Below are 25,414 nucleotides of genomic sequence, written 5' to 3' on the forward strand. Positions count from 1 at the left end.
GGCGGACATGAAAAGCAGGAGTAAATAAATGATTTTGAGGTCTGCTCTATTCCTAGAAAGCTGACATTAGTTTACTTATCGCTTCCCTCTTGCCAAGGCTGGAGTATGTTTCATTTGTTGAAATATTCATTTTCCCCCGTCCCTTGAAAGGAGCATTACAAATGAAAGCATAAATTGCTTCTGGACAGATCTTTGCTTCCTTCCTACTTGCCTCCAGAAACCCGTGTACTAACAAATGCAACGTTTACCTTGTGAATCTGCCAGGTGCCGGGTCATCTGCTGTTTACAGTGTGGAAAAACGACCTGGTAATTTATCTTTTTCTACTTGAACCATTTTCAACGTCCCCCCCGCCCCCGCCGCCCCTGGCAGACGGAATGGGAGCGGTGGCAGTTTCGAATCTCCGATGGAACCTTGCAGCGATGAGCAGAGCACGCACCGCGTTTGCTCCGGACCCCGTCAAACTGTTGCTGCTTTATGCCGCGCTCGGCATCCTGACCGTCCATGGCTTTGGGTGAGTGAATGTTTCCCAGGCCGTGTCACCATGGGCTGATACGATAAAGAGTGAAAATCAGCCCAGACTCTCTGCTTTCACGTCGGATGGCACGTAATTGCTGTCTGGAGCGCTTTCTGTATTTCTAATGAATAGCGCAAGACATTGTTTTGAAGTTAACATAGTGCAACGTGTCTGCCTTTAGAAAAATAATCCCGTTTGATAAATCTGAGATGACAAATTGGCACGGTCATGTTGTAATGTGCTATTTGCAACGTGCAGCCTCCTCCCGTGCTAGCTGCCCGGCAGTGTGCTGGAGAGACGGGCTTTTGTTTCCTTTGAGTACGTTAAATGGCAAGAATCTGGCTGAGAGTTGTTCCTTTCTCTGCTAGCTTAACAGATACTGCTCTTTCAGAGGACTGCGGTCAATCAGTGACTGTAATCTTTCCAATCTAACTATATTTTTCCACTGTTCTCTGAACTTTGAGCTCTGATTTCATGCCTCAGTGAGCTGATGAGTTTTTGTAATTCCTTTATTCCGTGTGATTTTTAATACGCAGTAATGGGAGCCCCTTGCCAGGCACTAAATCATACTTAAAGCTTCAGCTGATGCTATTCCTTGTCTCGGTGGAAGAATTGGGAACGCTACTGTGGTAGTTTACTTGTCAAAGTGGGTATGAAAAGAAACTAATTGTCAACATATTACTACAGCTTCCCACTTAGATTAGGTGCAACAAGGAAGCATTTGTCTGGGATGAGGATTTAATCAGAAATACTGAATCCGCCAAAAGAATGGGCAGCATTTTAGCTGTGGCATCGTGGAAACCTTGGAGACAGTCATCACATGAAGGGGCAAGAGAGGGGCTGGGGTGAAGAGTAAAGGCTCGTACTTGGGGTTCAGGTTCACTGCTGGGATGAATGGGATTAATGGGTTAATGACTCTATTGTGAACCAAGAATAGAGTCTAAAACTAATGGGTTTAGGCAGCTTGAGGAAAAAAAGGCAAAGGGAGACACTTAAACCTGGTTTCCAAAAATGCTGAGTGCACGCCAGTCCTTAGCATTGCAGCTGGTGTTTGTCATGGAAGTGTCCGACCTTGTATCTGTTCATCGTGTACGGCAGCGAGGTACCAAAGTGCCGCCCGTACAGCAAGCAACAGGGAGCGATGGGGCAAGGGCAGCAACTGATGGTGCAGATTTTACTGCTGACCACTTGGCCAGGTTATTTGGGAGGGCTTGATCAGCTTGAGATGAAGCCCGGGTTGGTGGGACACGGGTTGAGTTTCCCATGCTGGCTAGATGAAACGCGTGTCCTGCGGTCACCCCTCCTGAGTGCTCTGCAGACTTGCTCTCATGGTGGTGGTGTAGAGGACTGGGTCTACTCTTGGTCATTGAAGAGTGCGTCAGGTTTCATACAGAATTAATGCCAGTATGAAATGACTACTGAGACCTAGAGGTCACATGGTAGCTTTGGTGAGGTCTAACAAGCGTTAGTTCTCTTTGGTGTGTAGTTTTACACGGTTATAGGCCAAGTTGCTCTGTCCTCGCAACTGGGTGGTTTCACATGATGAAGCTTTTCTGTTGTTGAATGCAGCGGTGAAGAGGAGACCCTTAACCTCAGCAGCTCCAACAAGAGCGTGGCCAACCGCAGGTGGGCCCGGTCAGTGAGCACCCTGCCACAGCCCCGTGACTGCGAGCTCTCCGCCTGGTCCTCATGGAGCAAATGCGATCCCTGTCAAAAGAAAAGGGTGAGTGTTTGTGGTCTAGGCATGAAGTTTGAGAAACCAGGAGGCAGGACCTCCTCCAAGCCTTGTCTTTTTTATCCGTGGGGTCTGGCAAACAGCGGGGAGCTGCTGAGGAAAGCCCTGTACAGGTGAGGCTGCATGCTTTTGCTTTCAGGTGGCTTTTAGTTCTTCAGCTCTTCACCCCCAGTAAATCCAGTGGTTTCCAGGCTGCTTCGCTGTCCTGAGAAGGTGTAAGCCCAGATTTGGTGAAAACACAGGCAGGAAGCCCAGGCTTTGCAGGGACTTTCTCTCCCATCGCAGTCCTCCTCTTCCAGCTTCAGCGGGAAACACCATCCTTACTAATGGTCCCCTGTGGGACCTGGAGACACTCAGTGCCCCTCAGGATTAAGATGCTTTTTCTTGTCTGCCAACGAGCATTTTCTACCCGAGAAGCCCCATCAAACGGAAGTAATGATCCCACTAGCGTGAAGAGCAAAATCCCTGTTGCTAGAGGGACCTCTGCTAACGAGTTGGAGAAGCCGTTCCCAGCCTTATGCGGGAATAACCAGTGATGGGAGCTGGGAAGAGTGAAGCTTCATATCAAAGAGTTAATCTTAAAAGCTGGGAAGAAAAGGAGGGCTAACATATTGGACGGAGTAATTGACTGCTTCACAGCAGTGTTGTGGGCGGAAAAAAATCCCTAATGATACAGAGGGCCAAGTAAATACACTGACAGAAAATAACAAGGGATGTCGTTACCAGCGTTAATTGAAAGAGAGGAGATGTAACTGAATCCTTCCTTACTCTTGCAAATGCCCACACTACCCTGTCAGGCTCATTTAAACAAACTGTCAAAGAAAAGCAAACTTTCCTTCATCCCTTCCAATCCTCAATCCTTCCTTAGTAAAATTAAACCTGTCGCAGATCAGAAACCTTTGAAATGGGGCACGTTACCAGCATCACGCTTCTTTGACGACACTTTTTTTTTTTTTTTTTATATGACAGTAGTCTCAGATCAGATCTCCCCGACACAAAGTTTGTTTTTTAACTAGGCAAGCGTGAAATTCACAATTTCTGTACACTTGAGTCAATATTTTTTATTTCATCACAGTACAGATTTGCCCGCCTGGAACAACCTTCTCAGTTCAATGGAGATCCATGTGATTACTCTGACAAAGAAACCGAAGACTGCGTTACAAATAATCCTTGCAGGAATAGAGTTAGATGTGATGGGTTTGTGTGTGCAGTTACAGGTAAGGACTTACAGAGTGAGAAGTGGTGGAGCTCAGGTGGCATCTCTGACACCACCATGCTGAGCTTTCTGCTCCTACAAGGGTTTGCTGGGCTAAAGAGATGTCAGGAGTTGACCCGGGTCCATCCATGCCTGTGTTGCGTTTGCACCAGTGATTTTGAGTTGATTGGCCAACATCTGTCAGTCTAAAGCATGTCTTTAAAATCTCCAAATAGGAAATTAAGACCCAGTTATCAGTAAAATTATCAGTAAAATTTGTAAGGACAAGTGGATCTGACAGCATGAGGAGAACATGCATTGGGCATCCTTGACACATGCCCAAGAGCACAGCAGGTTCTGATGGTGGTCCTCATGGCATTTCCCTCCATCCTTATCAATGACTAATTAGTCGGGAGCACTGTAAGCAGTGTGGGGAAGCAAGGCAGCAATTAGCTGTGTCCAAAATCTCATCAGCCTCTGCTTTGCATCTGCGCCCTGGTGGCAGAGAGGACGGTGCGCAGGGAGCAGGGCGCTGGGGCAGAGGGGATGGGGCAAAGGAGAGCGACTCTCATCTCTGTTCCCTGGGATAGTGTTTTGGTGAGACTGAAAACCAAGAATTCAGGGATTATTATGGACATGGGAAGGTGGGGAAAAAAATAATACCACACACGAGATCTGCTGAACAGTTTGCAGCATGTTTGTTTTCTCAAAACTAAAAAATTTTAGCAACAGAAAAACTCCATCGCTTTTTACACTTTTAGTGAGGGATTTCTTTTGTTGTTTTTTTTTTTTCCTAGGTTGAACAAGGAATTTTAAGATTTTGAAAGTTTTGAGCAAAACTGAGCAGATGGAGTTTGGTGATTAAAAATCTGAGGTTTTCCATGCAGATAGAGAGGAAATATTTTCCAGCTAGTTTTGAACCGTTCGCCGCAGGAGTCTTTTCTTTTGTTTCTAGACTCCGAATCAGGGACTGTGCTTTTGCAATATTACCAGTTAGCATGATAAGACGTCGGTTTATTAAGTAATTTTTGGCTTGCATCCTAGGGAGATGCATTGCACGGAGGCTGCTTTGTAATGGGGATGATGACTGTGGGGACCAGTCAGACGAAAAAAACTGCAAAAAAGTGTTTAAAAAATGTGACCAGAAGATGGAGGAATACTGGGGAATAGAGAATCTGGCAAAAGGGTAAGTCAGCGACCTTCACGAGATGTTTCCGTACTTAAGGATAGGAATGATCTTATGTGGCTTCAGACATAAACATTGAATGGAGAAAAGCTGTAGCATTTGCGGTATCCAGGAGTTGGGATCCAACAGCCTTTGGGGTCCTGGTCCAAAGCCTGATGGGAAAATCCTGATGGACTCCATGAGTCTTTCGGAGAGAGATGAGGTGAGTTAAAGTCCCAGCTGTCCCCAGGAGTACTTGTGCACCCTGTGGAGGTCATCAGCTCAGCTCTCAAATGTGTCATGCAAGAGCCTGTGCACGCTCTTTGTCTTGCCAAAACCTGGTGGGTGAAGAGGGGAATGTCCGCACCAAATATTTCTCTAATATCTACAGGTATTTGCCCTTAAATTAACGACTGGGAGAGTTTCGGTAATTCAGTTATCTTGCACAGATGTAAGTAGAGCTAGACTCAGGCCTAGTTCAGTCTGTGGGGAGCAGGAAGGACCTAGCCTTTAGGAACCAAGAAACTACTTCAAACCCTGCTTTTGAAATAAAAACAAAGGAAGGTTCATTAAAATCCGAACATTGTCATACCATTCTATAAAGAGTGACTTAAACCAGCATCTTGGTGTCGTGGATGGAAATATTTGACATGGTTTTGATTCAGCAGCAACTCAAAATTTATTAATAGGTTGAGGTAAATCAAGAGGTTAAATTTTAGCAGCACTTAATCATTAACCAATTTAAGGATTTACCCGGCGATTTAACAAAATAATTGAACAGCGACTTGATTACAGATTCGAAAATAACAAGATTCGCACTAACTTAACTGTAAGGTGTCCTAAATCACTGTGTTTGTATAAATACCAAAACATATAAACACACGGCACTCGAGGAGTTGTACACACGCACCACCCGAGTCTTTCTCTACAAGGACCAAGGTCCCTTTGCAGCAGGCGACTCCAGTGAACTGACAGGTGCCCCTTCTCCTGAATCAATACGGAGGCCCCACCTCAAGCACTATGTCCAGTTTTGGGCCACTCGCCACAACAAAGACATTGAGGTGCTGGAGCGGGTCCAGAGAAGGGCAACGGAGCTGGTGAGGGGTCTGGAGCACAAGTCTGGTGAGGAGCAGCTGAGGGAGCTGGGGGTGTTCAGCCTGGAGAAAGGGAGGCTGAGGGGAGACCTTCTCGCTCTCTACAGCTCCCTGAAAGGAGGGTGTAGAGAGGTGGGGGTCGGTCTCTTCTCCCATGTAACAGGCGATGGGACAAGACGAAGCGGTCTCAAGTTGTGCCAGAGGAGGTTTAGATTGGATATTAGGAAAAATTTTTGCACTGAAAGGGTTATCAAACATTGGAACAGCTGCCCAGGGAAGTGGTGGAGTCCCCATCCCTGGAGGTTTTTAAAAGACGGGCAGACATCGTGCTTACAGATGTGGTTTAGTGATGGTTTTCATCAGAGTTAGGTTGATGGTTGGACTTGATGATCTGAACGGTCCCTTCCAACCTGGGCAATTCTATGATTCTGTGAACACATACACACAGACTAACAGACGGAAAATATTTGGATCCGGTACAATATATATACACCCACACTTGCAAAAGCTAATGTGTGTATCACAAACACATAGATAGATAGAGAGGTGGATGAAAGAGAGACTAGCCTATAATTAAAATTTCCCTCATAAGTTTAGAGTAAATACTGCCAATGCATCAGCATTCCTCAACGGGCAATAATTGAGACTCAAGAAGGTTGACTCACCCTGGCCCTCTAACCCTCAAGGTATTTGCCTCATCCCAACTCAGGGGAGATGCCGGTCACAGCCCGCTGCGATCCAGGAGAACTCAAAGGGTCTCACTAGCGTCGCTATTTATAGGGTCTGAGATAATGGACTTTCATCAGGTACTTTTGCACTCCGGCCCAAGTCGGACAATGGGATATTCTGGTACATTCCACCAGTTGTGCAAATGCAGAACTTGCTAGATCTTGAGGTTCTGGTAGCACCCCCCCTTCCTCCTTAGGCAACGATCCAGGAGGTGATCGATTTTCGACTGTTTCCAAGCACTAGGGGACACGGGAACCAGGTGCACTAAGGGGTTGCCATAACATTCTGCTCCGTTGCCTTTCGCATTCTTTCCTATTTTATGTTGGGTTGTTTTGTGGCCCAGGTTGCCATGTGGTCCAGGTGTTATGGGGTTGCCATAACATTCTGGTCCATTGTCCTTTGCCTTCTTTACTGTTTTATGTGGGGTTATTATGTGGCCCAGGTGGGGGGAAATCGAGCCAAGCGCTGAGTGGCCTTAGGTGGGGGGGGAACGTTGCGCCACCACACTTGGATTGCCTAAACTCTGAACCTGGCTGTGGATTTGTATTTTTGCACAGCGTATGAATTGGAAGGGGTGTCAAAATTTCTTGGATTTCTTTTCCATCAGTGAGAGAAAGTGGAATTTTTGTCCTTGTGTGAGCAGGGTAGGATTAACCTGTATGTTACCAAGCCCCAACTTTTTGGGGATTCAAATCCATATCTGACTTGATCCAGCTTTTACTGGCTAAAACTGTGGCAACTGTCTGCAAGATTGGATGGTGTGAAAAGAGTCTTTTCTCAATCTGCAGGGAAGAAAATGCTTTTTGCATAAAAAAAAAAAAAAAAAGGAAAAGCAAAAAATCATATTGTGAGGAAAAATTATAATTTCCTCCTTATTCTCTGGAGATATGGCTGCTGCACATGTCATTGCTAATGCTTTGTACTTCTGAGTTTAATCAAAATTAAAAATAATGTTGGACAATTATAGGAACATGCTTCTCATCTCTTTGAAGCTACAATTGCTCAGTAATTTGCTTTTAGTGGACTTCCCTTCTTTTCAGATTGTGCTAAAATTAGAGTTAATATTTTACAGCTTCAAAGTCATTATCATGCAAGCCTCTCTCCCCAAAATAAGGAGAGGCAGATCTAACAGAGGCCTGGAACACTAATAGGGACACGACACGGACTATGTGCAATTATTGTCTTTTTTTTAGCAAAGTTTTATCTAACAACTCTTGTTACTATTTGAGCATGAGTTTGTGGAGGTGAGTGCCATGTCCTCAGCTGTGTGCCGTGAGGGTGTCCTGCCAATGAGCAACAGAAAAGCTTTTACTGCAACAGATCCCATCAGCCCGGTTTAATCACCCCATCTAAAAAGATTGCAGTGCGACATCCTTTCTCAGCGCAGACAGGTTAAGACTACTGTCCATCATCCGCTAAAATCAAAGGAAAACTTCCCAGTGACTTCAAGGAGTAGGTGGACATTTGCTTGAGTATCTAGATCTTGTTCCCTGACAATTTTCACTCTCATTGACTGACCGCTGGTTGATCCTTGGCCAACCCAGCAAAGACTATGACTGATAAACCAGAACAGAGTAATGTGAATTAAAAATGACTATGGACTGATGATGTGGGTTGGCAAACCAGTCTTTGAAGATCCTGCTGGATGCTGCCGGCATCTGGGGATGATCGGGGTGAGCAAACTGGTGGGATGGAGGTGTGGCTGGTCCAGTTTATTCTGCTCTTCCCAAAGAGTTCCGGTAAGGGCTACAGAAGCTGCCAGTGCTGGTGGGGTCTCCTTCGTAGCTGGGTGATGAAAATTGCCCTTCTGAAATTACTGTATTCATTGAAGTGTCAAAATTTGACTCTGTCTTTCATTTTCTTGTTAGTCATTTAGTTTTTTCTGGAACAAATGGGTTGATCGGACAGTGAAAGAGGCAAAACTTTCGTTTGGGGTTTCAAAATGAAGAAGGCCTCAAAACGAAGAGCCCTCAGCCAAACAAAAAGTCTTTTGCCTTTCACAGCCAAGTCATTTGATGTTTACACCTAAATCGATGATAATATTTTGTTGTTATGCTTCACGTACAGGTTAAATATCTTCACAAACAACTTGGAAGGATTAGTTCTTGATCACAGGTACTATGCTGGGGGATGTTCTCCCCATTATATCCTGGACACAAGATTCAGAAAGCCATACAACGTAGAGAGCTATATGCCAGAGGTACGTGTCAGGTTCATCTGCAAATAAACATATCTTCCAATAAATTTAGAGGGTAATATCGATAAAGTTTCATTACGAAATAATTTTATCAAGAATTAGAAAACTCATGAGATCAAGTGGGTTGAGATTGAATTTAGCCCTACTTCTAGAACGTCGTCACACCCCGTGCGCTATATGAAGTTGGACAGTCCTCTTGTAATATCCGTGTGCTGGAATAGATGGCAATGTTCCCTTGCACCTTGTCATTGCAAAAACTGAGCTTAACCTTCCCGGTTGCCATTTGTGCAGGAGGGCCCAAAAGCCACCCACTGGGCACAGGGAGGTTGATTTTAGACGGAATTGTAGAGTGCCTTGAGAGCCAGGCTGGGAAAGCTGTAACAGCACACCGTGGGCTTTGTGCGAAAGCGAAGGCACCTGGCTCATTTCTGTGGCGCATCAAGGCTCTATTTCAAATATTATATATTTGACCTTCATGCTCTTGATGACATAGCGTGATATTTTTGAGTGTTGCCCATTAGGAAACCTTTTCCTCTTAGAATTCATACTTTAATTGATGCCTCTATTTAAGATTTCACCTTCTTTGCATAAGATTGACGTAAAAGCCTGAGGTCCTTGCGGTATGGAGGAGATAGTAGCTTTCCTGCCACTCTAAGTCAAGTATTCTTGAAGTACCAGTGTTAATAATAATAGTCCTTTGCAATTATACAAGGCTTTTCATCTTCAAAGTGCAAGCATTAATTCATAAGTATATTTGTATCTGTGTTCCTTCCCTATGCTTCAGGTATACAATCACTATGCAGGAAATTAAACGTGTTGTTTTTGCTTTCTGTTTAGACCAAAGGCAAATATGAATTTACAATGACTGAATATGACTCCTACTCAAATTATGAAAGCAACGTCCTGAAGGCAAAAGCTTCGCAGTCTAGCTTCAGCTTTGGTATAAAAATACCAAAACTGTTTGAACTGGGTTACAATTCAAACGACAACAGGTTCAAGAAGTTCATTCAAAGGATGAAAAAATTTTCTTCAACTGTAAGCACTGCTCCACTTAATTCTCTGCTAACACTTTATCTGTGTGTGTGTGTGTGTGTGTATCGGTTTGATCCCCATCATCAAGTCAACAGCCCGGACTAGGATAAATGAAATCTTTCCTCCCGATTGGATTTTTCAGTTTGTATTGGTCAAGTGTTTACTAAGGCCACAACGTCTTCGTTTGCGTTTACGGCACCCAGGAGTTTTTCCATTCCCCTGTCAGCCAGGAACTGGACTGCCTAACCTCTGAAATTAGCCACGATTGAGTGCAGTCTGTCCTGTGCCATGCTGGGCATCCACATTTGGATGTTTCTAGCGAAGTTGTTTTGTAAAAAATGAAACTAAGGAGCAGGTTCAAGAGGCCTCCCCTCCGTATGGTGAACTCGCTACTAGGAGATGTACCAGTGATGCTCTTAGCAGGTGCTCCATGCTGCACCCCAGCCATGGGACGCTGTGCACCTTGCCCTGCCAGCTGTTAAAAAAGTTCTTACCGCTGATGCCCAAACAGTCTGGCAGGTGGGGGGTGAATTTGTGCAACCAACACATTGATTCCTCCAAGGGAGTCTGCACGGGTAGAATTGGGGTTTAGCTAATGAAGCCAGGAGCCCAGAGTTCCCTGTGCCCTGCGGGTGAGTTTCAGTGACTAATCGAGAAATCTGGGGTGAAAGAAGGGCAAATACAATTTTCTGCAGTTCCAGAAATTTCCGCACCTGTACACACAGTCCAGAAACCTGTCTGCCGTGTGGGTGGCTACGGCGCGTGCGAACACTGCGGAACGTCATCTCACACGTGAAGGGCCATCCCTCTCTTAGGTGGGCTCAGCCAGGCAGGAGCTGTCACTTCGGTAAATGATAATGCAAACAGCGAAGCCAAGCTGTTCAACTGCAGGGCAGCCTTGACAATAACATAGAACAAAGACTGCTAGCAGCCCTTCTGCGGGTTTAATTATAGACTAACACACGCCACTTTACTTCGGCTGGTGTGGTCTGTCTGCCGAGTACATCATTCACCAGATCGGGGGACACACGCCACAAAATATGGACGGCACAGTCACTTCCAGTCTCGTCGGCGGAGGTTTGGTCACGGCTGTGGTGTGATGCACACTTTAAGCTGGCTGGAGATGCTTTAATCTAGAACTCTTAGGACTGCTTTATGGGATTCAGTCTGAGGTAGTGCGTGCCATCATTTGATTTCTTTTTTTCATCTGTTATTGCTGCAAACAAACCCAGCTCGTGTCAGTGGTTTAACAGCATCACTGATCTATGTGTCTCCCCTCAGTATAAAGTGCGCTCAGGAACAGCTGAGTATTCCTTGTTGCTATTAAACTGGCATTTGCTTCTTCCTGCAAAGAGGCATTTCCCCTGACAAGATCAGAGGTATATGAGAAGCATTTGCAATAGATAGCCATAAAGAAACCCAATACTAACTCTTGGCTTTATTAAGCTACAGAGGTCTATATTGAGCCCCCCTTGATGTGCTTGTCCTGCTGGCTCCAACAACTGGACACTAAATCCTTTGGACATGACAAAAGGCCTCTTCTGTTCCTGACTTTTATGCCAGGAAGGGGAGATATAATATATACCCACGTACACGTATCTATGCAGAGACATACAAATACACGTGTGTGTGTGTGAGTGTTTGTGTTTTCTTCTTCCTTTGAATTTTTGTAATGGCATCTTCTGCGGAATATAAATATGAATTTCAATCAGACAAGGAGTTACCGTTTCACATATCATCATGATTTCAGATGTTAACATTTTTCAGGAGAGAGATGGTGAAAGGCAGAGGCTGGTTGACACCATTAGGGGTGGAGCGGTCTCTTGGGATGCTGCTTGTGTCCGTGCATCCCGTGTCTGTCAGAGCAGAGCCTGAAGCCTGGCTGTCCCCATGTCCCAGTCGTGGCCTGAGGCACCACCTAACCTGTAACGGGTGTCTCTCCCTCTTCCTCCTTCTTTTCTCTCTGTAATACCGGTCAGAATCCTGATTTTCAGAAGCTAATACTAAAAGTTTTGGTTTTGGTAAGTTAAAAGATTTCCAGTTGCAAACTGTTAACTTGACAACTCCTGACCAGTGTTAATTGTTTGATGGCAAATAACTACAGATTGTCACACGAACGACATCCCTCACTTCTGGATTCTCTCGTGTTTCCGCATTTCGTGTAGTCCAGCAAATTTATTCACGCCCGTTCTGAGCTGGCTGTTGCCATTTATAAACTGAAGCCCCGAGCGCTGATGCTGCATTACGAGTTCCTGCAGAGACTCCATCAGCTCCCGTCGGAGTACAGCTACGGGGAGTACCGAGAGCTCTACAGAGACTACGGCACCCATTACATCACGGAGGCTACCGTCGGTGGCATCTACGAGTATACTTTGGTCGTGAACAGCGACGAGCTCCAAAAGGCAGGTACGCGCATCTGATGGTTGCGAAAAAGCTTCGGGGCCAGCTTTTTGGTGGGCAAACCCCTCTGCGGGCACCCAGTGATGGTTCAGGTCTGAGGCCAGAAACGAGAGATGGTGGAAGGAGGAATCGGCGGCGTCTCAAAGAAAGCCTGCAGGAAATACGGGAGTAGGAGCGCTTTATGGCAGTGAATAAAGAGCCTGGTTTTCAAAGCGTGTTCAGCATCGGGGGCTTCATCTAGCTCTCAAGCTGTGGGTGCTGCCAGTTCATAAAAAGGGCCCTGTAGCAAGTCTCTTAGACGATACGTTTTGGAGGCCGACAAGATGTTGAGATGAATGAGAGTCGTGTAGCTTAACGCTTTTGTTAGCTTTGAAAACCTTCACCTGAGTTCTTTTTCCGTTGCCTTTCAAATGACAGTTTTGAAACACCTTTAGCCTCAAGAGCTTTTCCAGCATGTAGGAAACAGTAAATAATTTGCTGGGTGACTCTTGTGCCTGACATTGCTCTTGCTCTTTGACTCTGGCTTCTTTTTTTGCGAGAAATGATGATTGTTGTGTAGGATAGAGCCAGCCGTGTGACATTAATCAATAGCTGCACTCTCTTATTTATTCATTGGCATGGGAGTGAGTAACTGCCTTCGCTGTCTATTTGCGAAAGCATTTAGTGGACGCTGCCGTGTGTGACACTCAGGCCGTTTGCTCTTCTGCTGCCTAGGAAATCGCTTATCCTGTAGTCAGGTACAGCCCGGAGGGACAGAATTTAGATTCGGATTTCAGATATTCAAAACATTAGCACCGCCCAATTTCTCAGCCATTGGTCTGGGCCCGCCACAGGCCACGTTTGTTTGCGCTGAAGGGTATTATTTTTTTGCATCAAAGTGCTACCTGACGGCGTCTGCTGACTGAGGTCAGGATCCTGCAGTAGTACTGGCGTTTTCACACGCTCCCCAGTGCTGAGCTGGGCTGTAAGTTCTCACCGGGGTTTGGTAAGTCCAGTCTGAGAATTCAGGTTTGTCCCTTCAGATCCGTCATCGTGTTTCTGTTGTCTGTGCTGGAAATCAAGTCGTCTTTTGCAGATCCAGTATCACATGCCGTGTCACCTTGGTTGGTACTTCCACTGCTTTCACACATGATCCGATACGCCGGATGTGTCTGTGGGTCATGATTTGATACCTTCTGTGGGAAAGTCGTGTGGCAGGAGAGAGATCTGGATTGTGCTGTACGTCCTTATGTCATAAAATAGTGCTCCTGCCTTTGGGTACATATGGACTATGAGCATTAATAGGGACCATCCTGCGTCAACCCAAAACTCGCTGCATCCTCTTTCCTGATCTAGAAACTGGCCAGCCAATATTGGATGTATGAGGAGAGCCGTAAGAACAGGACAGCCGTACAGTGATACTTGCGTTGTGAGCTCAAGTAACGGGGAACAGTGGGGGATTACAACAAAAAAGCAGAAAAAGAGATACTTGGATGTTCTATCTGGCGTTTCACCATGATAACTGCTTAAATGAGTGTCGGGACAGCAAGGAGTTTGGCGGAGGACTTTGGGGAAGAAGATATGATGGATTTACAGGTTTTTAGGGCAAATTCTTATATGCCCGGAAAAAAGTTATAGTAGAGCTTCGTGGAGAAACTTCCATGAAACAATTAAGGCTCTTCTGGCAGCAAAGAGTTGGAGATGTGAGCTAGCAAAGGGAGGAAAAGCCACTTCACCTGTTACTCTTAAAAAGCCCCTCTCCTGATGATGGAGATGGGTGGTTGGTCATCCAAGATGTTTGGTGTTAAGTCACAGACCAGTCTCCCACCCATTGACAGCTCTGCATAACCCAGTACAGCAGAGCTGGTCATTGAAAGCCTCTTCCAGCATTTACCTTGCATTTGCTCTTGGTTTCAGAGTTCTGTAAAATGTAGACATTTCATTTCATTTCATATGGTTCTGTTAAATGTAAAAAAAAAAAAAGGCTTCTTCATCTCATCTTCTTTTTTTCCCGAAGGAAAAATATTTATCAACTCACGTTTTCTGTGTATATGGACATAAAACATTGAGCAGTTGTATTAAAATGCTACTTTTTTTTGGTGTGTATTTAAGGTTATTCTCTGAGCGATGTCCAGAAATGTGCACAGCATGGCTTTAGCATTGGTGGAAATATTCGTGCTGTCTATCTGAAGCTTGGAATAACTGTAGCTGGCTGTAAATCCCTTTTAAAAGAGATTGGAGGTAAGCATGAAACACTTCTGCCATTTCATTTCTAGCCTTTGTCGTAGTGAAAAGAAGATTTTTTTGATCTTGCCTGCCTGAAAGATTTCTCCACGCCTTCACAGCCGCTCTTGAGTCTGCTGCCTAACCCCAGCCAAGCTTAACAGAGGTGGAGGTGTCTCAAAATTTGGGGTTTTTTTGCAAGGTTTTCTTTGCTGGGTAGAGAAGAAATATCGACTCAGTGTCCCAGGGAAAAGCACGGGCTGATCAACCATTATCCACCTGGCTGGTGCTATGTTACCAGTCCACCCACCTCTCAGCAGAGCTGGTTTTTGCACCCGAAAAAAGCCAAATGGGGAAAGCAGGGAGGTAACGGTGATGTGGGAGCCTCAGGGGACACATGGGAAGCTGGGGCTGCTGCAGTGGGAGGAGGGTGGACCTGAAGATCAGCGAAGGAGAACAGGTAATATTCATGGTGGTGAGGAGCATCGGGCTATGGAAGGACCTGCGAGCTTATAACCATAGGGAGGAAATTTACGGGGAAAGATACAGGGTGCAGGAGAGTAGGACGGGGGTATTGGTGCAAGAGAGCAGCAGGGGCACAGGTTTTCTTTATTAGGAGGAAATTTTTCCCTCTGAGGGCGGTGAGCCCCTGGCCCAGGTTGCCCAGAGAAGCTGTGGCTGCCCCATCCCTGGAGGGGTTCAAGGCCAGGTTGGACGGGGCTTTGGAGCAGCCTGGGCGGGTGGGAGGTGTCCCTGCCCAGGGCAGGGGGGTGGAACTAGGTGATCCTTAAGGTCCTTTCCAACCCAAACCCTTCTGTGATTTCTATGATTCTGGTGTGAAACATTGTGGCCTTTTTCCTTTCCCCTCTCAGTGGGATGGGTCATACACAGGGGGGTTTTGCTGTGAGCTTGTGTCTCGTCTGCAATCCACAAAGACATACCTGAGCAGAGCCGGCTGCTTTCTGAATGCGTTTTTGCAGACAGCACCGCCAAAAAACAGTATGTGGAAGATTTCATCGCCCTTGTTCGTGGCGGAGCGAGCGAACACATTACCACGTTGGCTTACAAAGACCTGCCGACGGCTGCGCTCATGCAGGAGTGGGGGGACGCTGTACAGTACAACCCCGAAATCATAAAGCTAAAGGTACTGTAGCCATCGCTTCCTTCAGCCTCACTTAGCCGGGCGCCTTGGAGAACTCTGTGTTTAAATAAACGGGATTTAAAAGGAAAAAAAAAAAAAAAAAAAAAGGGAAATTTCTAGGGCCAGTGATAGACCTGTATTTTGCAAGGTGGTTTCTCAAAGACTGGGTATTCGGAAAATCAAAGGTGCGGTGCGGTGCGTTAGGAAGGGTGCTGTGGTTGGGCTGGCATGAATTCAACAGCTTTAATCCTCCTAACTTGGCTGTGCAGATGTGGTCGCTTGCTGCCTGCCAAGCAGGTCAGACTCTCCACTTTCTGTTCTACCGATGTATCACCTATCAAAAAGGTATCTGGCAGCATATATTTTTTTAAGGACTTTTTTCCCCCTGAAATTTCTCCCGTCTTCTGTGAGCACCGGTGTCTATTTAGCTCCAATTCTCTCTGGTTCAGAAGGTCAAGTAGTTCACCGTATATGCCTGGGTGTTTGTGCAGCAGAGCTAAGCCTTAAAAATATGAGTTAGGTTTTGAAGAGTCAAGGTTTTTTGATCCGGAAGAGTTTTAGAAATGCTAGGCGCTGTAAAAGTAAAAAGTGAGCAGAAGTATGTAGCAATTCTGCCTCATCATTTTTAACGTCAAAATAAGTTCACTCTGAGTGAATAGTACGAAGGTGCAAGAGAACATCCTTTTAACCAGGAGTTTGGACTGGTAGCGGTGGAAGTTAATTTTATTATTGTGTAGTTGTCTTCGGTTGTCAAATTTAATTTCAGGCAAAAATATATTTGTAAAAGGTTTTTGCTTCTCATCGAAAATTCTGACTTTTCACTTCAAAAAAAAAAAAGAGGGGAATTTAAAAAATAAGAAGCAGAGCAAAAATTGGTAATTTGGAAGTACATACAATGATTTTATTATTGTGTAATTGGTTTTCAGTGTAAAATTTAATTTTAGGCCAAAATATTTATATTTGTAAAAGGTGTTTGCTTCTCATCGATAATTCTGACTTTTCACTTCAAAAGAAAAAAAGACAAAAAAAAGAGGGGAATTCTAAAAAATATGAATCAAAGCAAAAATGGGTAATTTGGAAATACAGCCAGTGCCTGTCCGGCGCTCGCTGCAGCCGAGGTGACGTTCCCAAGCCCCTGGTGTGGACAGACCTTCCAGAAATGCTCTGGGAGGTCTCTGGGCAGGAGACAACATCAATGCAACCTCCCGTGCTGGATCCCACGGGCAGAAAACTCTCACACATGAAATGGCGACGTTTCTTTGTCTTGCCTGGCATCAGTGACCAGGCTGCCCAGTGAAAAACCTCCGACGGCTGTAATGCAGATTTGGTATCTATAATCCTTCATTTCCATACCAATATCCCCGTGGGGCTTGGAGATCAAAAGTACCGGCAGAGTGTGACTAAATGTCAGCCCAGGAATGCTTAGTTAGGGAAAACTAAAGCAAATCAGTTCATAAATCATCTGCTGAAGGGACTTGGCAGGTCACTCTTAGTGTATTTCCTCATTTGTATGATCTGAATTCAAAAAGCAAAGTATGGATCACAGATAATTGATGAAGAGTGAATGTACAGCGGCAGGAAATGAGCATTTTTTATTGAAACATTCTTCTATTTCTTGTAGCTTGAGCCTGTGATAGCAGTAGGGTGATCTTTCATGCTTACTGCCTTGCCGTGGCCTATGCGGCAGGCATCTCTATAGCAAGGACGGGAATTTGGGATGGATCCTCTGGTGACACGTGCCAATGTCATCCCGACGGCGTTAGCGGGTGACTGGCAATGTTGAGACCGCTCTTTAACTTTCTCTTGCTCTCAGGAAAAAAAATAAATGAGCGAGTCCAAGTCTCCTTGGCCCCTACTGCCCGTTCACCGTGCTGTGCACCCCCTTATCTTCTCCCACCGACCCCACCTGCGGGTGAAGGTCACAGTCCTCCCCCTTCTGAAGGCAGTGGAAACCCTTACCTTGGTTTCATAAGGAGAGAGGTCAGTCTTGAAGTGCAGAAGTGGTTAAGGTGAAGGTGCGGATGTGAATGCCTGTGGCTGCGGTGTGTGGCTGTACGAGGAACGAAGGAGATTTTTGTGGGTGGGGTTTTTTTTCTGGGGGGGGCCCTTTTTAAATCAGAGTGAGAGCGCACTCAGGAAAGGTAAGTTTGAGCAAATCTGGTCTAAAAATGTCAAAATTTGGAAAATGGATGAGAAAGGATTTAATGAAACTTCTGTGGAACTTTGCCCCTTTGCCAGCTAACGGTACGGCTGTTGTATTTTATTATGCATTTTCTTTGGTGTTGTAAAGCAGGGAGAGGATCCCTGTAAGTAGTCCTGACATCGCTGCCTTGCTGTTCATGAGGTTTAAGGAAACACTAATGGGAAACCTGGAGCCCGTGCCACAAGGTCTTCATTTCCCTCTCCAGCTGTGCTCCCACCGAGCCCTGGGACGCTCGCACCATCCCGAACTTGGAAACAAATGCGGTTTCTTCCCTCCCTGTAGGCAGAGCCGCTCTATCAGCTGGTGACTCCAACTGACTTTGCTAATGCAATCACAATAAAGGAAAATCTGCGACGGGCTCTCGATGAGTTCCAGATGGAGACCAGTTCTTGTCGCTGTGCTCCGTGCCACGGCAACGGCATCCCCTTTCTGCAAGGTAGAGGGATTTTGCATCTCTTCTTTACCCTCTAAGAAATGAGCTGGGAATTTGTGGGGAGCGAGGAAGCGCGGCGAGTAATCTGCTCTTTAGTTTCTTCTCTCATTTCTCTTTCAGGTGATTAAATATTTTTTTTTAAAGTTGGTCTACTTGTAGAGTGCCGCCGGTGAGTAAAGACAGCAAAGTCAAGGGATGAGCCCCGTTAATGGGAGTGAGCATCTGCATCAGTTTTGTGGAGGAATTTGTTCCATCTCAATTATGCATTAAAAAAAACCCTTGACATCTTTAAGTCCCCTCCTTTGCTTTTAAGATTACTTCCATCCTCCTAGAGAACTGACTACTGTCTCAGCATTAATTAGTGTTTGTAAAAAGTGTTTTGAAGATGAAAAGCACCGTATAAGTGCCAAGCACAGTTACCGCCACCACCTCCCCCCATTTCTAATAGAAGCTGTCCTCCTTTGTAAGCAGGCTGTGATTTAAAAATGAAGGGGAAAAATAATCAAATTGAATGAAAAGCCGCACTGCCTAAACAGAGGTATATGATGTGATGAGAGCTTCTAACAAAGGGACCATTTTGTCGAGTGCATAATTCCAATCTGCATCTGCAGAAGTCCTGATGAGAATCGTTATCATCTAAATGTATCTAATGCCGAAACCAGCGCTTCAGGTACCAGCTAGTTGATTGTAGCACTTAAAGGATTCGTCTCGTGATTGCTCTTGTTTAAATAACTTTTTAGGTGCTGACTCAGGTTAGCGTTTCATTTAGGAATTTCTCCACAAGAGCTTTTAAATGACTGTTATTTTCCGAAGTGGGAGCTCTCCTGCGGGGTCGTGCCATGGGATGCTCACCGGGCAGCCGGCGTGGGGTTACGTGGACTTTTCCTTTGCCACCAAGCCAAGCTGGGATGCTCCGGTCTTGGGTGCTCATTCCTGAGGCTGCAGTTTCCTCCCTCCCTGCTCAACAAAGATGCCTTTCTTGGAGGGGAGCAGGGGGACTGGTGGTACCTTGGGTTGCCGAATTTCTGCACCGGCGTGGCTGGGCTCGAGGCGCCGTGCCGCGGCAGGAGCAAATGGCTGGGGGAGGCGAAAGGGGCGGCGGGGTAGTCACAGCCCCCCTGCTTTATTGCTATTTCATACTTTCACCATCGGAGAAAAACGCTGATATCATTTCACCCGCTGTCCCTCCCTCACAGAAGATGAAGCGCTGAGAAGAAACGGGTGTCCGCGGGGAAATGTGACTTGAAGTCTCTAATCCCACCTTCTCTGCTTACTTTCAGGGTCTGAGTGTAAATGCCTGTGTCCCCTTGGCTACAGGGGCACTGCCTGCGAGATCAGCAAGAGGAAAGGTAAGAGGGACCCCAAGTCTGAGGAGACGGTCCCAACAGGATTTCGGAGTGTCCGGGGATGGCAGATGATGGATGGGGAGTGACGCCCAGTGCTGGCTGTCCCCACTCTGCCCGGCCCAGTGCAGAAGGGATTAGGGTCCTGCAGAGGGACAGATGCACTTTGCCTGCCCTCTTCTGAATTTCTGTGCACTCACAAGGAGGTGGCTTTACTTTTGCAGTTCAAAGCTGCATAAATGCACCTTGCAATGATATCAAAATACGAACTACCTAATTTTACAATCCATGACAGGCCTCAGGTCTCCTCCAGCGGCTCTGTTCCCTAAATTTTTCCCTTTGATACAGCCAGTATGTTGCAAACGGCTTTCCCCCAGATATACTACCATGCATTTTAATCTTAAAATCTTATTACGTTGTTTTGAAGCATTTACTAGTGCTTCTTGGTCACTTTGGATTGCTGCTGTCTCCTGGCTGGTGCTCTTAACTCCTTCTAGTTTAGGGTGATCCGTGAATTTAATCATTTTGTTTACTTCTTCCAGCTCATTAATTTAGATGCTAAACAATACCAGATCTCAGGCACCCAGAGGTCTGGCACCCTCCCACAGTTTGACGCACTGCGTTTATCATTGCGCTTTGTTTACAGTCTTTTATCTAGTTCTCATTCTGCATGACTGTGTCCTAACTAAGCCAGGCTGAAATGCATTTTTAAACCAAGATTTCACCAAGCGGAGGGTCAGTTTTGTAGGTGTTTCTAAGGAAGCCCAGGGAGCCTTAATCCGTGGAGTCACTTACACCTTGTTCCAGTCTGCTTACCACACGCGTAATCGCATCCGACCCTCCCAAAGACTCACATCCATCCAGTTGTCAGCGTGTAACTTCCTTTCTCACTCCCCTTTCCTCCTTTTATGTATTGCCTCCGTGTTCGGCTCCGCGAGTCTCAGGGTTTTGAGTTTATGTCACTCACATGCTCAGGGTCCAGAAGAAACAGTGTAATAGGAAAAGCAGTGGATGGAGAGCTGAATATTCAAGCTGTTGTTCATTGAAGAAGAACATGCTAACATTTCCCCTAGCACCTCAAAACGTGGCTGACAGGAGTTTAGTTGCTCTTTTTCTTACCTGGCCTTAGACTATGTCAGAGAGAGAGAAACACCCCACGAGCAAATATAAAGCTACTGGATTTCTTTATTTTTTCCTTGACCTTTCTGTATAAAGTGTAGTTTGAACAAACACCAGAAATTCCGAACGGAGAATTAACATCTTTAAAACAATCACTCTTTGTTAATGACTCGAGTGTGTTCTTAGTGGTGCGGACAGGGCAGAGCTGTTTGTATTTAAATACGATTCGTGGAAGCTGACAGGTCTTCCCACGGAAAGAGCTGCTTTATTCTGACAGTCCTTTCTGGCCTCGGTGGTGTTTTTTTTCCAGATGCTGCTATTAATGGAAACTGGGGTTGCTGGGCCAGCTGGTCGCCATGCTCAGGGGGTCAACGAACAAGGAGACGACAGTGCAACAACCCTGCCCCGCAAAACGGTGGTTCATCATGCTCAGGGCCAGATGCTGAGACGGTTCCTTGCTAGAGGGAATCGTTAGCAGCTTACACAAAACTGATGAGCAGTTTGCAAACGGAGTGGGAAGATGTCACCTGGCTGGCTTACTGAGTTGGCCTCACCGATGGGTCTCATCCAAGGGAATTGAAGCGCGAACACTTCAGAAGACATTGGGAGCTGGGTGTGTGTTATGAATCACGCCTTTTGGACATGCTTCGCAGTTGTCCCATGGGATTGAATGTGCTTACTGTTCTTAAGATTTTGACTTTTCTCTGCCTTCATTGCAATGGTCTAACTGAGACGTGCTTTATCTCCTGCCCTGTTTGGTAGCTGCATGATTTTAAATTTCCCTGTCTTGTTTTTGAAAGTTCCTTTGAGATAAGAAAAGCCTGTTTGATCTTCGGTGCACCAGAATGCGCGCTAATATGCAGGTTCTGTGAAGACAGCTGTGTCATGTGGAGAAAAATACAGCATATTAAAGTCTAAATCTCAATGAGCCCAACAGTATCTAATGTGACATTTAAAGCCGCTGTGCCTCACTACTCCAGTTTCCCAATTTATTGTATTTAACTTAAATTGTCTGTTGTGTTAGAAATTGTCTTGAAGGAGTGAAAACCAAATTGTGAAGAACAGTCTGGTGACACCAAAGCATTGTTAGACTGTAGAGCGGTTGTACTCCTACCGCAGTGATGAGCTTCCTCCTGTAGAATAGATACCCTGAGAGTATTGGATTCACCCCGCTACGCTCAGATACACTAGTGCTCCGGTTCCTTGGGAAGGGGGAGGGAAGGACAGAGGGATGCTACTGGGATGGGGAGTTGGAAAGCAGCTGCTTGGAGATATTGGAAGGCAGGAGAGATGGCTGCACTTGCAGGAGAGGCTGGACCTTCTGCACCCTGACGAGGGGCTGTCACGTCTTTGCACGTCCCCTGAAGTCTTCTGGCCTTAGTAGTTGCCTCTGTCCCAGACAGGCTCTGGTTCAGCTGTCTGATCCCATGAAAGCCGGTATGGAAAGCTAGTGGACTGGCTGCACTGCTAGTCCACTCAGGTTAGGACATCCGAGATGGAGAGAGTTTGCTATGAAAAGAGCCAAAGCAAAGTGAGTGGTTTGCCCTTCGTATCGTCCCTGGAGCCCTGCATCACAATCCAGGTCAAACAAACGAGGAACTTGTAATATTGTAATACTGTGCACCGTTTCATGACTGACCTGGGCTTGGCTTGTTCCAGGGACGTGCCTCCTACAGCACCGTTGGTGGTTAATGATTTTTGCAAAGACATTTGTCGGGGAGACGTTTTACATGCTGTAAAATAAACAGCAGTAGCTTTGCTCCAGGAAAACAATTCCACCAGAGCAAAGTTGTTCATAAGTGTTGCGAGTCTTTTACATCTGCAAGGTCAAACATACTCTTCCGAGGGTTTTTAGCGATGCTGGTGATGATGGGTTGGTATCACCAGTTTCTCTCCTTTCAGACTGACGTTGTCTAAGTGTAATTCTTGTAAGAACAACTCAGGCTCTCTGACATCTGAACAATGGAACGTGCATTTAGTTGTAGCCCTCGTGCCGCCTCCACACTTATTGACAAGGTTTCTGTGACAGCTTTAAGAAAGGAAGAGCACATTGCATATGTAAAAGAAGAGTGCTCTGTATTCATTAGGGGCTTCATAATTGAGCTGCCAACCCAAAACATTTCCGTTATCCGCTGTGTAACTGTGGTATCTTTTGTGTGATAGAAATTTGCCAAGAGGCTCATTTAGGGTCATGGTCAAAGAGGTCACTGCTTATGTGAGTATGATATTCTTCAAAGCTTTTTAAAGAGACGCTGTAGAAGCTGTGCAGCAGAGGACGTGATCATGGTTCGTGGATGCCTGTGAGGACACATACTGCAGTGCGGTTGCCTGCCCTTCTCAAGAAGCATCGATGTAATCTGATTAAGGAACCTTCTCAGATGAGTTGAGTGGCTTTTGCAAATTTGACCGCCTTTCCCAACCATCAGGCTGGAGGAAGCGCTCTGACACGTAGCCATGGTGTGTCCATCCACTGCTACGGCAAGCAGAGCCAAGTGTAGCAACCTGAATTTGGGCTGTTGTTCCCAGTTCAGAAAAGCCCAGATTTTATGAAGTCGCAGTGCCTGGGCTTGGATATTTGGGGTTTTTTTTGTAGGAAGAGAGGAAGCGAGCTGACAGTCTTCAAGCAGGATAGTCTAACTGAAGTATGATTTCAGTAGTGGTTGAATATTGACCCTCTAGGCTTAGAAGCCTCCCATAAAGGACAGAATATTTTCTTGTCCTTGTGATTTTATGCTTTGATTCAACCAACTAATGATTTATTATGACATGGAGGGTTATAAAAAATACTCTGCTGAAGCTTTTATTGTCTCATTTTGGTATGCATTAAATTTTGGTGTTATCTTTAACTGGTGTCTCTAACTTCCACTTTCTGCGTGAGTTTAGATTAATAACCCATGTATGGAAACTTGGGAAAGCTGTGGGCACGATGCGTGCACGTTCAGCGCTGCTTGCGCTGCTCTAGCCCATTTCTCCGGTTAAGACACTTGTCGCAATGGGCTTTACTACACCCCGTATTATATTTTCACCAGCAGTTTGCTGGTGAAAAAAAGAAACTCAATAAACATGGAGAAGCCGTGTTTTCTACACCTCCCTGCTTGAAGACATCGCTGCTGTGATGTGTGCTGGATCTAGTCAACATGGCTTAGGACGCTCCCAAAAGAGTATTTCGGGTAAGTTTTAATTGCCACATCCAGCTTTCCCAGGACAAAGTCAACTCTTGCAGTCCCTAATACCTCCATGAGGAGCGGGTAAATCAGGCTGATTTCCAGCCTGGATTCGTTTTTTCCCTTTCTTTTCACGTCATGTAGACACTTTATGTTTATCTCTGAAGCTGGGACAGAGTCTAGGCTGTAAGTGGGGACTTGCAAACTCTGTGGTCATCCCCCCCAGTATTGCTAAATTACTTTACCGTGCTCCTGTTTCTCCTGCTATCAGGTGAATATAGTTGTTCCACCCCAAGTTCTCTCCTAGAGGGAGAGATTTTGTTGAAAGCGACCCAGCGAGTCCCTGCAGAGGTGTTAGTGGTCCCCAGATTTCCAGCTCCTGGTTCTTCTACCTTGATGGCTGAAGAGCCCAGTGAGCACCCAAGGCAACTGCCAGATTTCAGGTCAAATTATGCCTGCAGATTTGTCTTCCTTTTATATCCTATTTTAACACTCCCCTGCTTCTGTAAATCAACAAAACTGGAGACGAAGGCAGTAATTATTACCGTTAGGAATGTTTTTTCTTAGTTATTTGTAACGCAGCCCCAAGGGTCTGCTGTGTTGGGCATGATGCAGCAGCCCAACGAGTGCCAGTCCCTCCCCAAACGCTCCAGAATCTGGGGATTCTTTGGTTGCAGATTTTTAGGGGTAGGATTAAATGTTTTGTATCTTCCTGCGCCTCTGCGGTTCACCGTATAAAAAGGAAGGCGGTAATTTTTTGAGCCACTCCTGCTGGGGAAATTTTTTGCCCGCTCAAAAATCGCAGGCTGGGAGGGACGCAGGCATTGGGGTAGTTGCCGTGACATTGACCCCGAGGTAGAAAACCGCTCTGTCTCAAGCGCTGCCCTTATCTACTCTGCTGTTAGCTGGTTATCTGGAGTCTGCACCTTGCAACCTCAGGTGTATTGTCATCAATCATTTGCTATTTTCTTTTGCGTACTGGTTCCTCTCTGCCCTTCCTTTGTTAATAACCCAGTTTGCCTATATCCATAAAAATATCTGATTGCGATACCGTTTATCCAAAGCACCATACATCCATCATGTGCTTATGAGCAAGATAAACAAGGTCTCCTGGGAAATATGCCGCAAGAAATATATAGAATAAATAACTATATCAAATGTATGTCAGTGTGCAAGAGGGGAAAATCCATTCATTAAAGCCAGGGTAGAACTGCGGTGTTTTATGGTACCCTCTAAGCTTTACATTTAAGTAAGAAATGTACAGTTTTGCTGCTTATCTCATCTAGCGCAACTCTCAGGCTGGCCACTTCAGCATGAGATATATTAGCTTCTTTGACTGGCATTGTAAATGCGTAATTGCTCATAATCTGGTTTGGTTTGTTTGTTTTGGTTTTTTTTCCCCTCCAGATCTCGCAGGCGGCTTCTTCCTTTCTTTTGACTTCAGCTTCGCTGCTCCCGAGTTTCTGCCGCATGGATGTCTGAGCCCTGGATGCGGAGTGGGAGGGGAGGGGCCGCTGCCCAGCCGCCTTTGGCGTTTGAAGGGAACCCTTGGCTTTGTAATTTCGTTGCCCTGGGCTGCGAGGTGAGCCACGAACTCTGCGCCACATGCATCCTCGCTTCCACCTCTGTGCTCCAACACCCCGCAGTTCCAAGTGGAGAACGAACAACTGCAGGCAAATCCCAGCTTTTTTGCTCTTACTCGTGTGTGTTCCGTGGCGCTATTTCACATGCGGTTTCTTTAATCACT

General features: G+C 45.8%; 1 protein-coding gene across 1 annotated transcript; it reads left to right on the top strand.

Annotated features, from left to right (window-relative positions):
• The first annotated feature begins 275 nt into the window (after positions 1-275).
• C8B (complement C8 beta chain) lies at positions 276-23,630 on the top strand. Its single transcript, XM_063344679.1, has 12 exons — positions 276-512; positions 2,085-2,238; positions 3,326-3,467; positions 4,490-4,631; positions 8,501-8,633; positions 9,468-9,665; positions 11,828-12,068; positions 14,154-14,282; positions 15,245-15,408; positions 17,891-18,044; positions 19,322-19,390; positions 20,814-23,630. The coding sequence occupies exons 1-12, from the start codon at positions 376-378 to the stop codon at positions 20,963-20,965; spliced, it is 1,815 nt and encodes a 604-aa protein (XP_063200749.1). The 5' UTR covers positions 276-375; the 3' UTR covers positions 20,966-23,630.
• Positions 23,631-25,414: the final 1,784 nt, after the last annotated feature.

The sequence above is a fragment of the Chroicocephalus ridibundus genome, chromosome 8, assembly GCF_963924245.1.
Source record: "Chroicocephalus ridibundus chromosome 8, bChrRid1.1, whole genome shotgun sequence".
NCBI classification, from domain to species: Eukaryota; Metazoa; Chordata; class Aves; order Charadriiformes; family Laridae; genus Chroicocephalus; species Chroicocephalus ridibundus.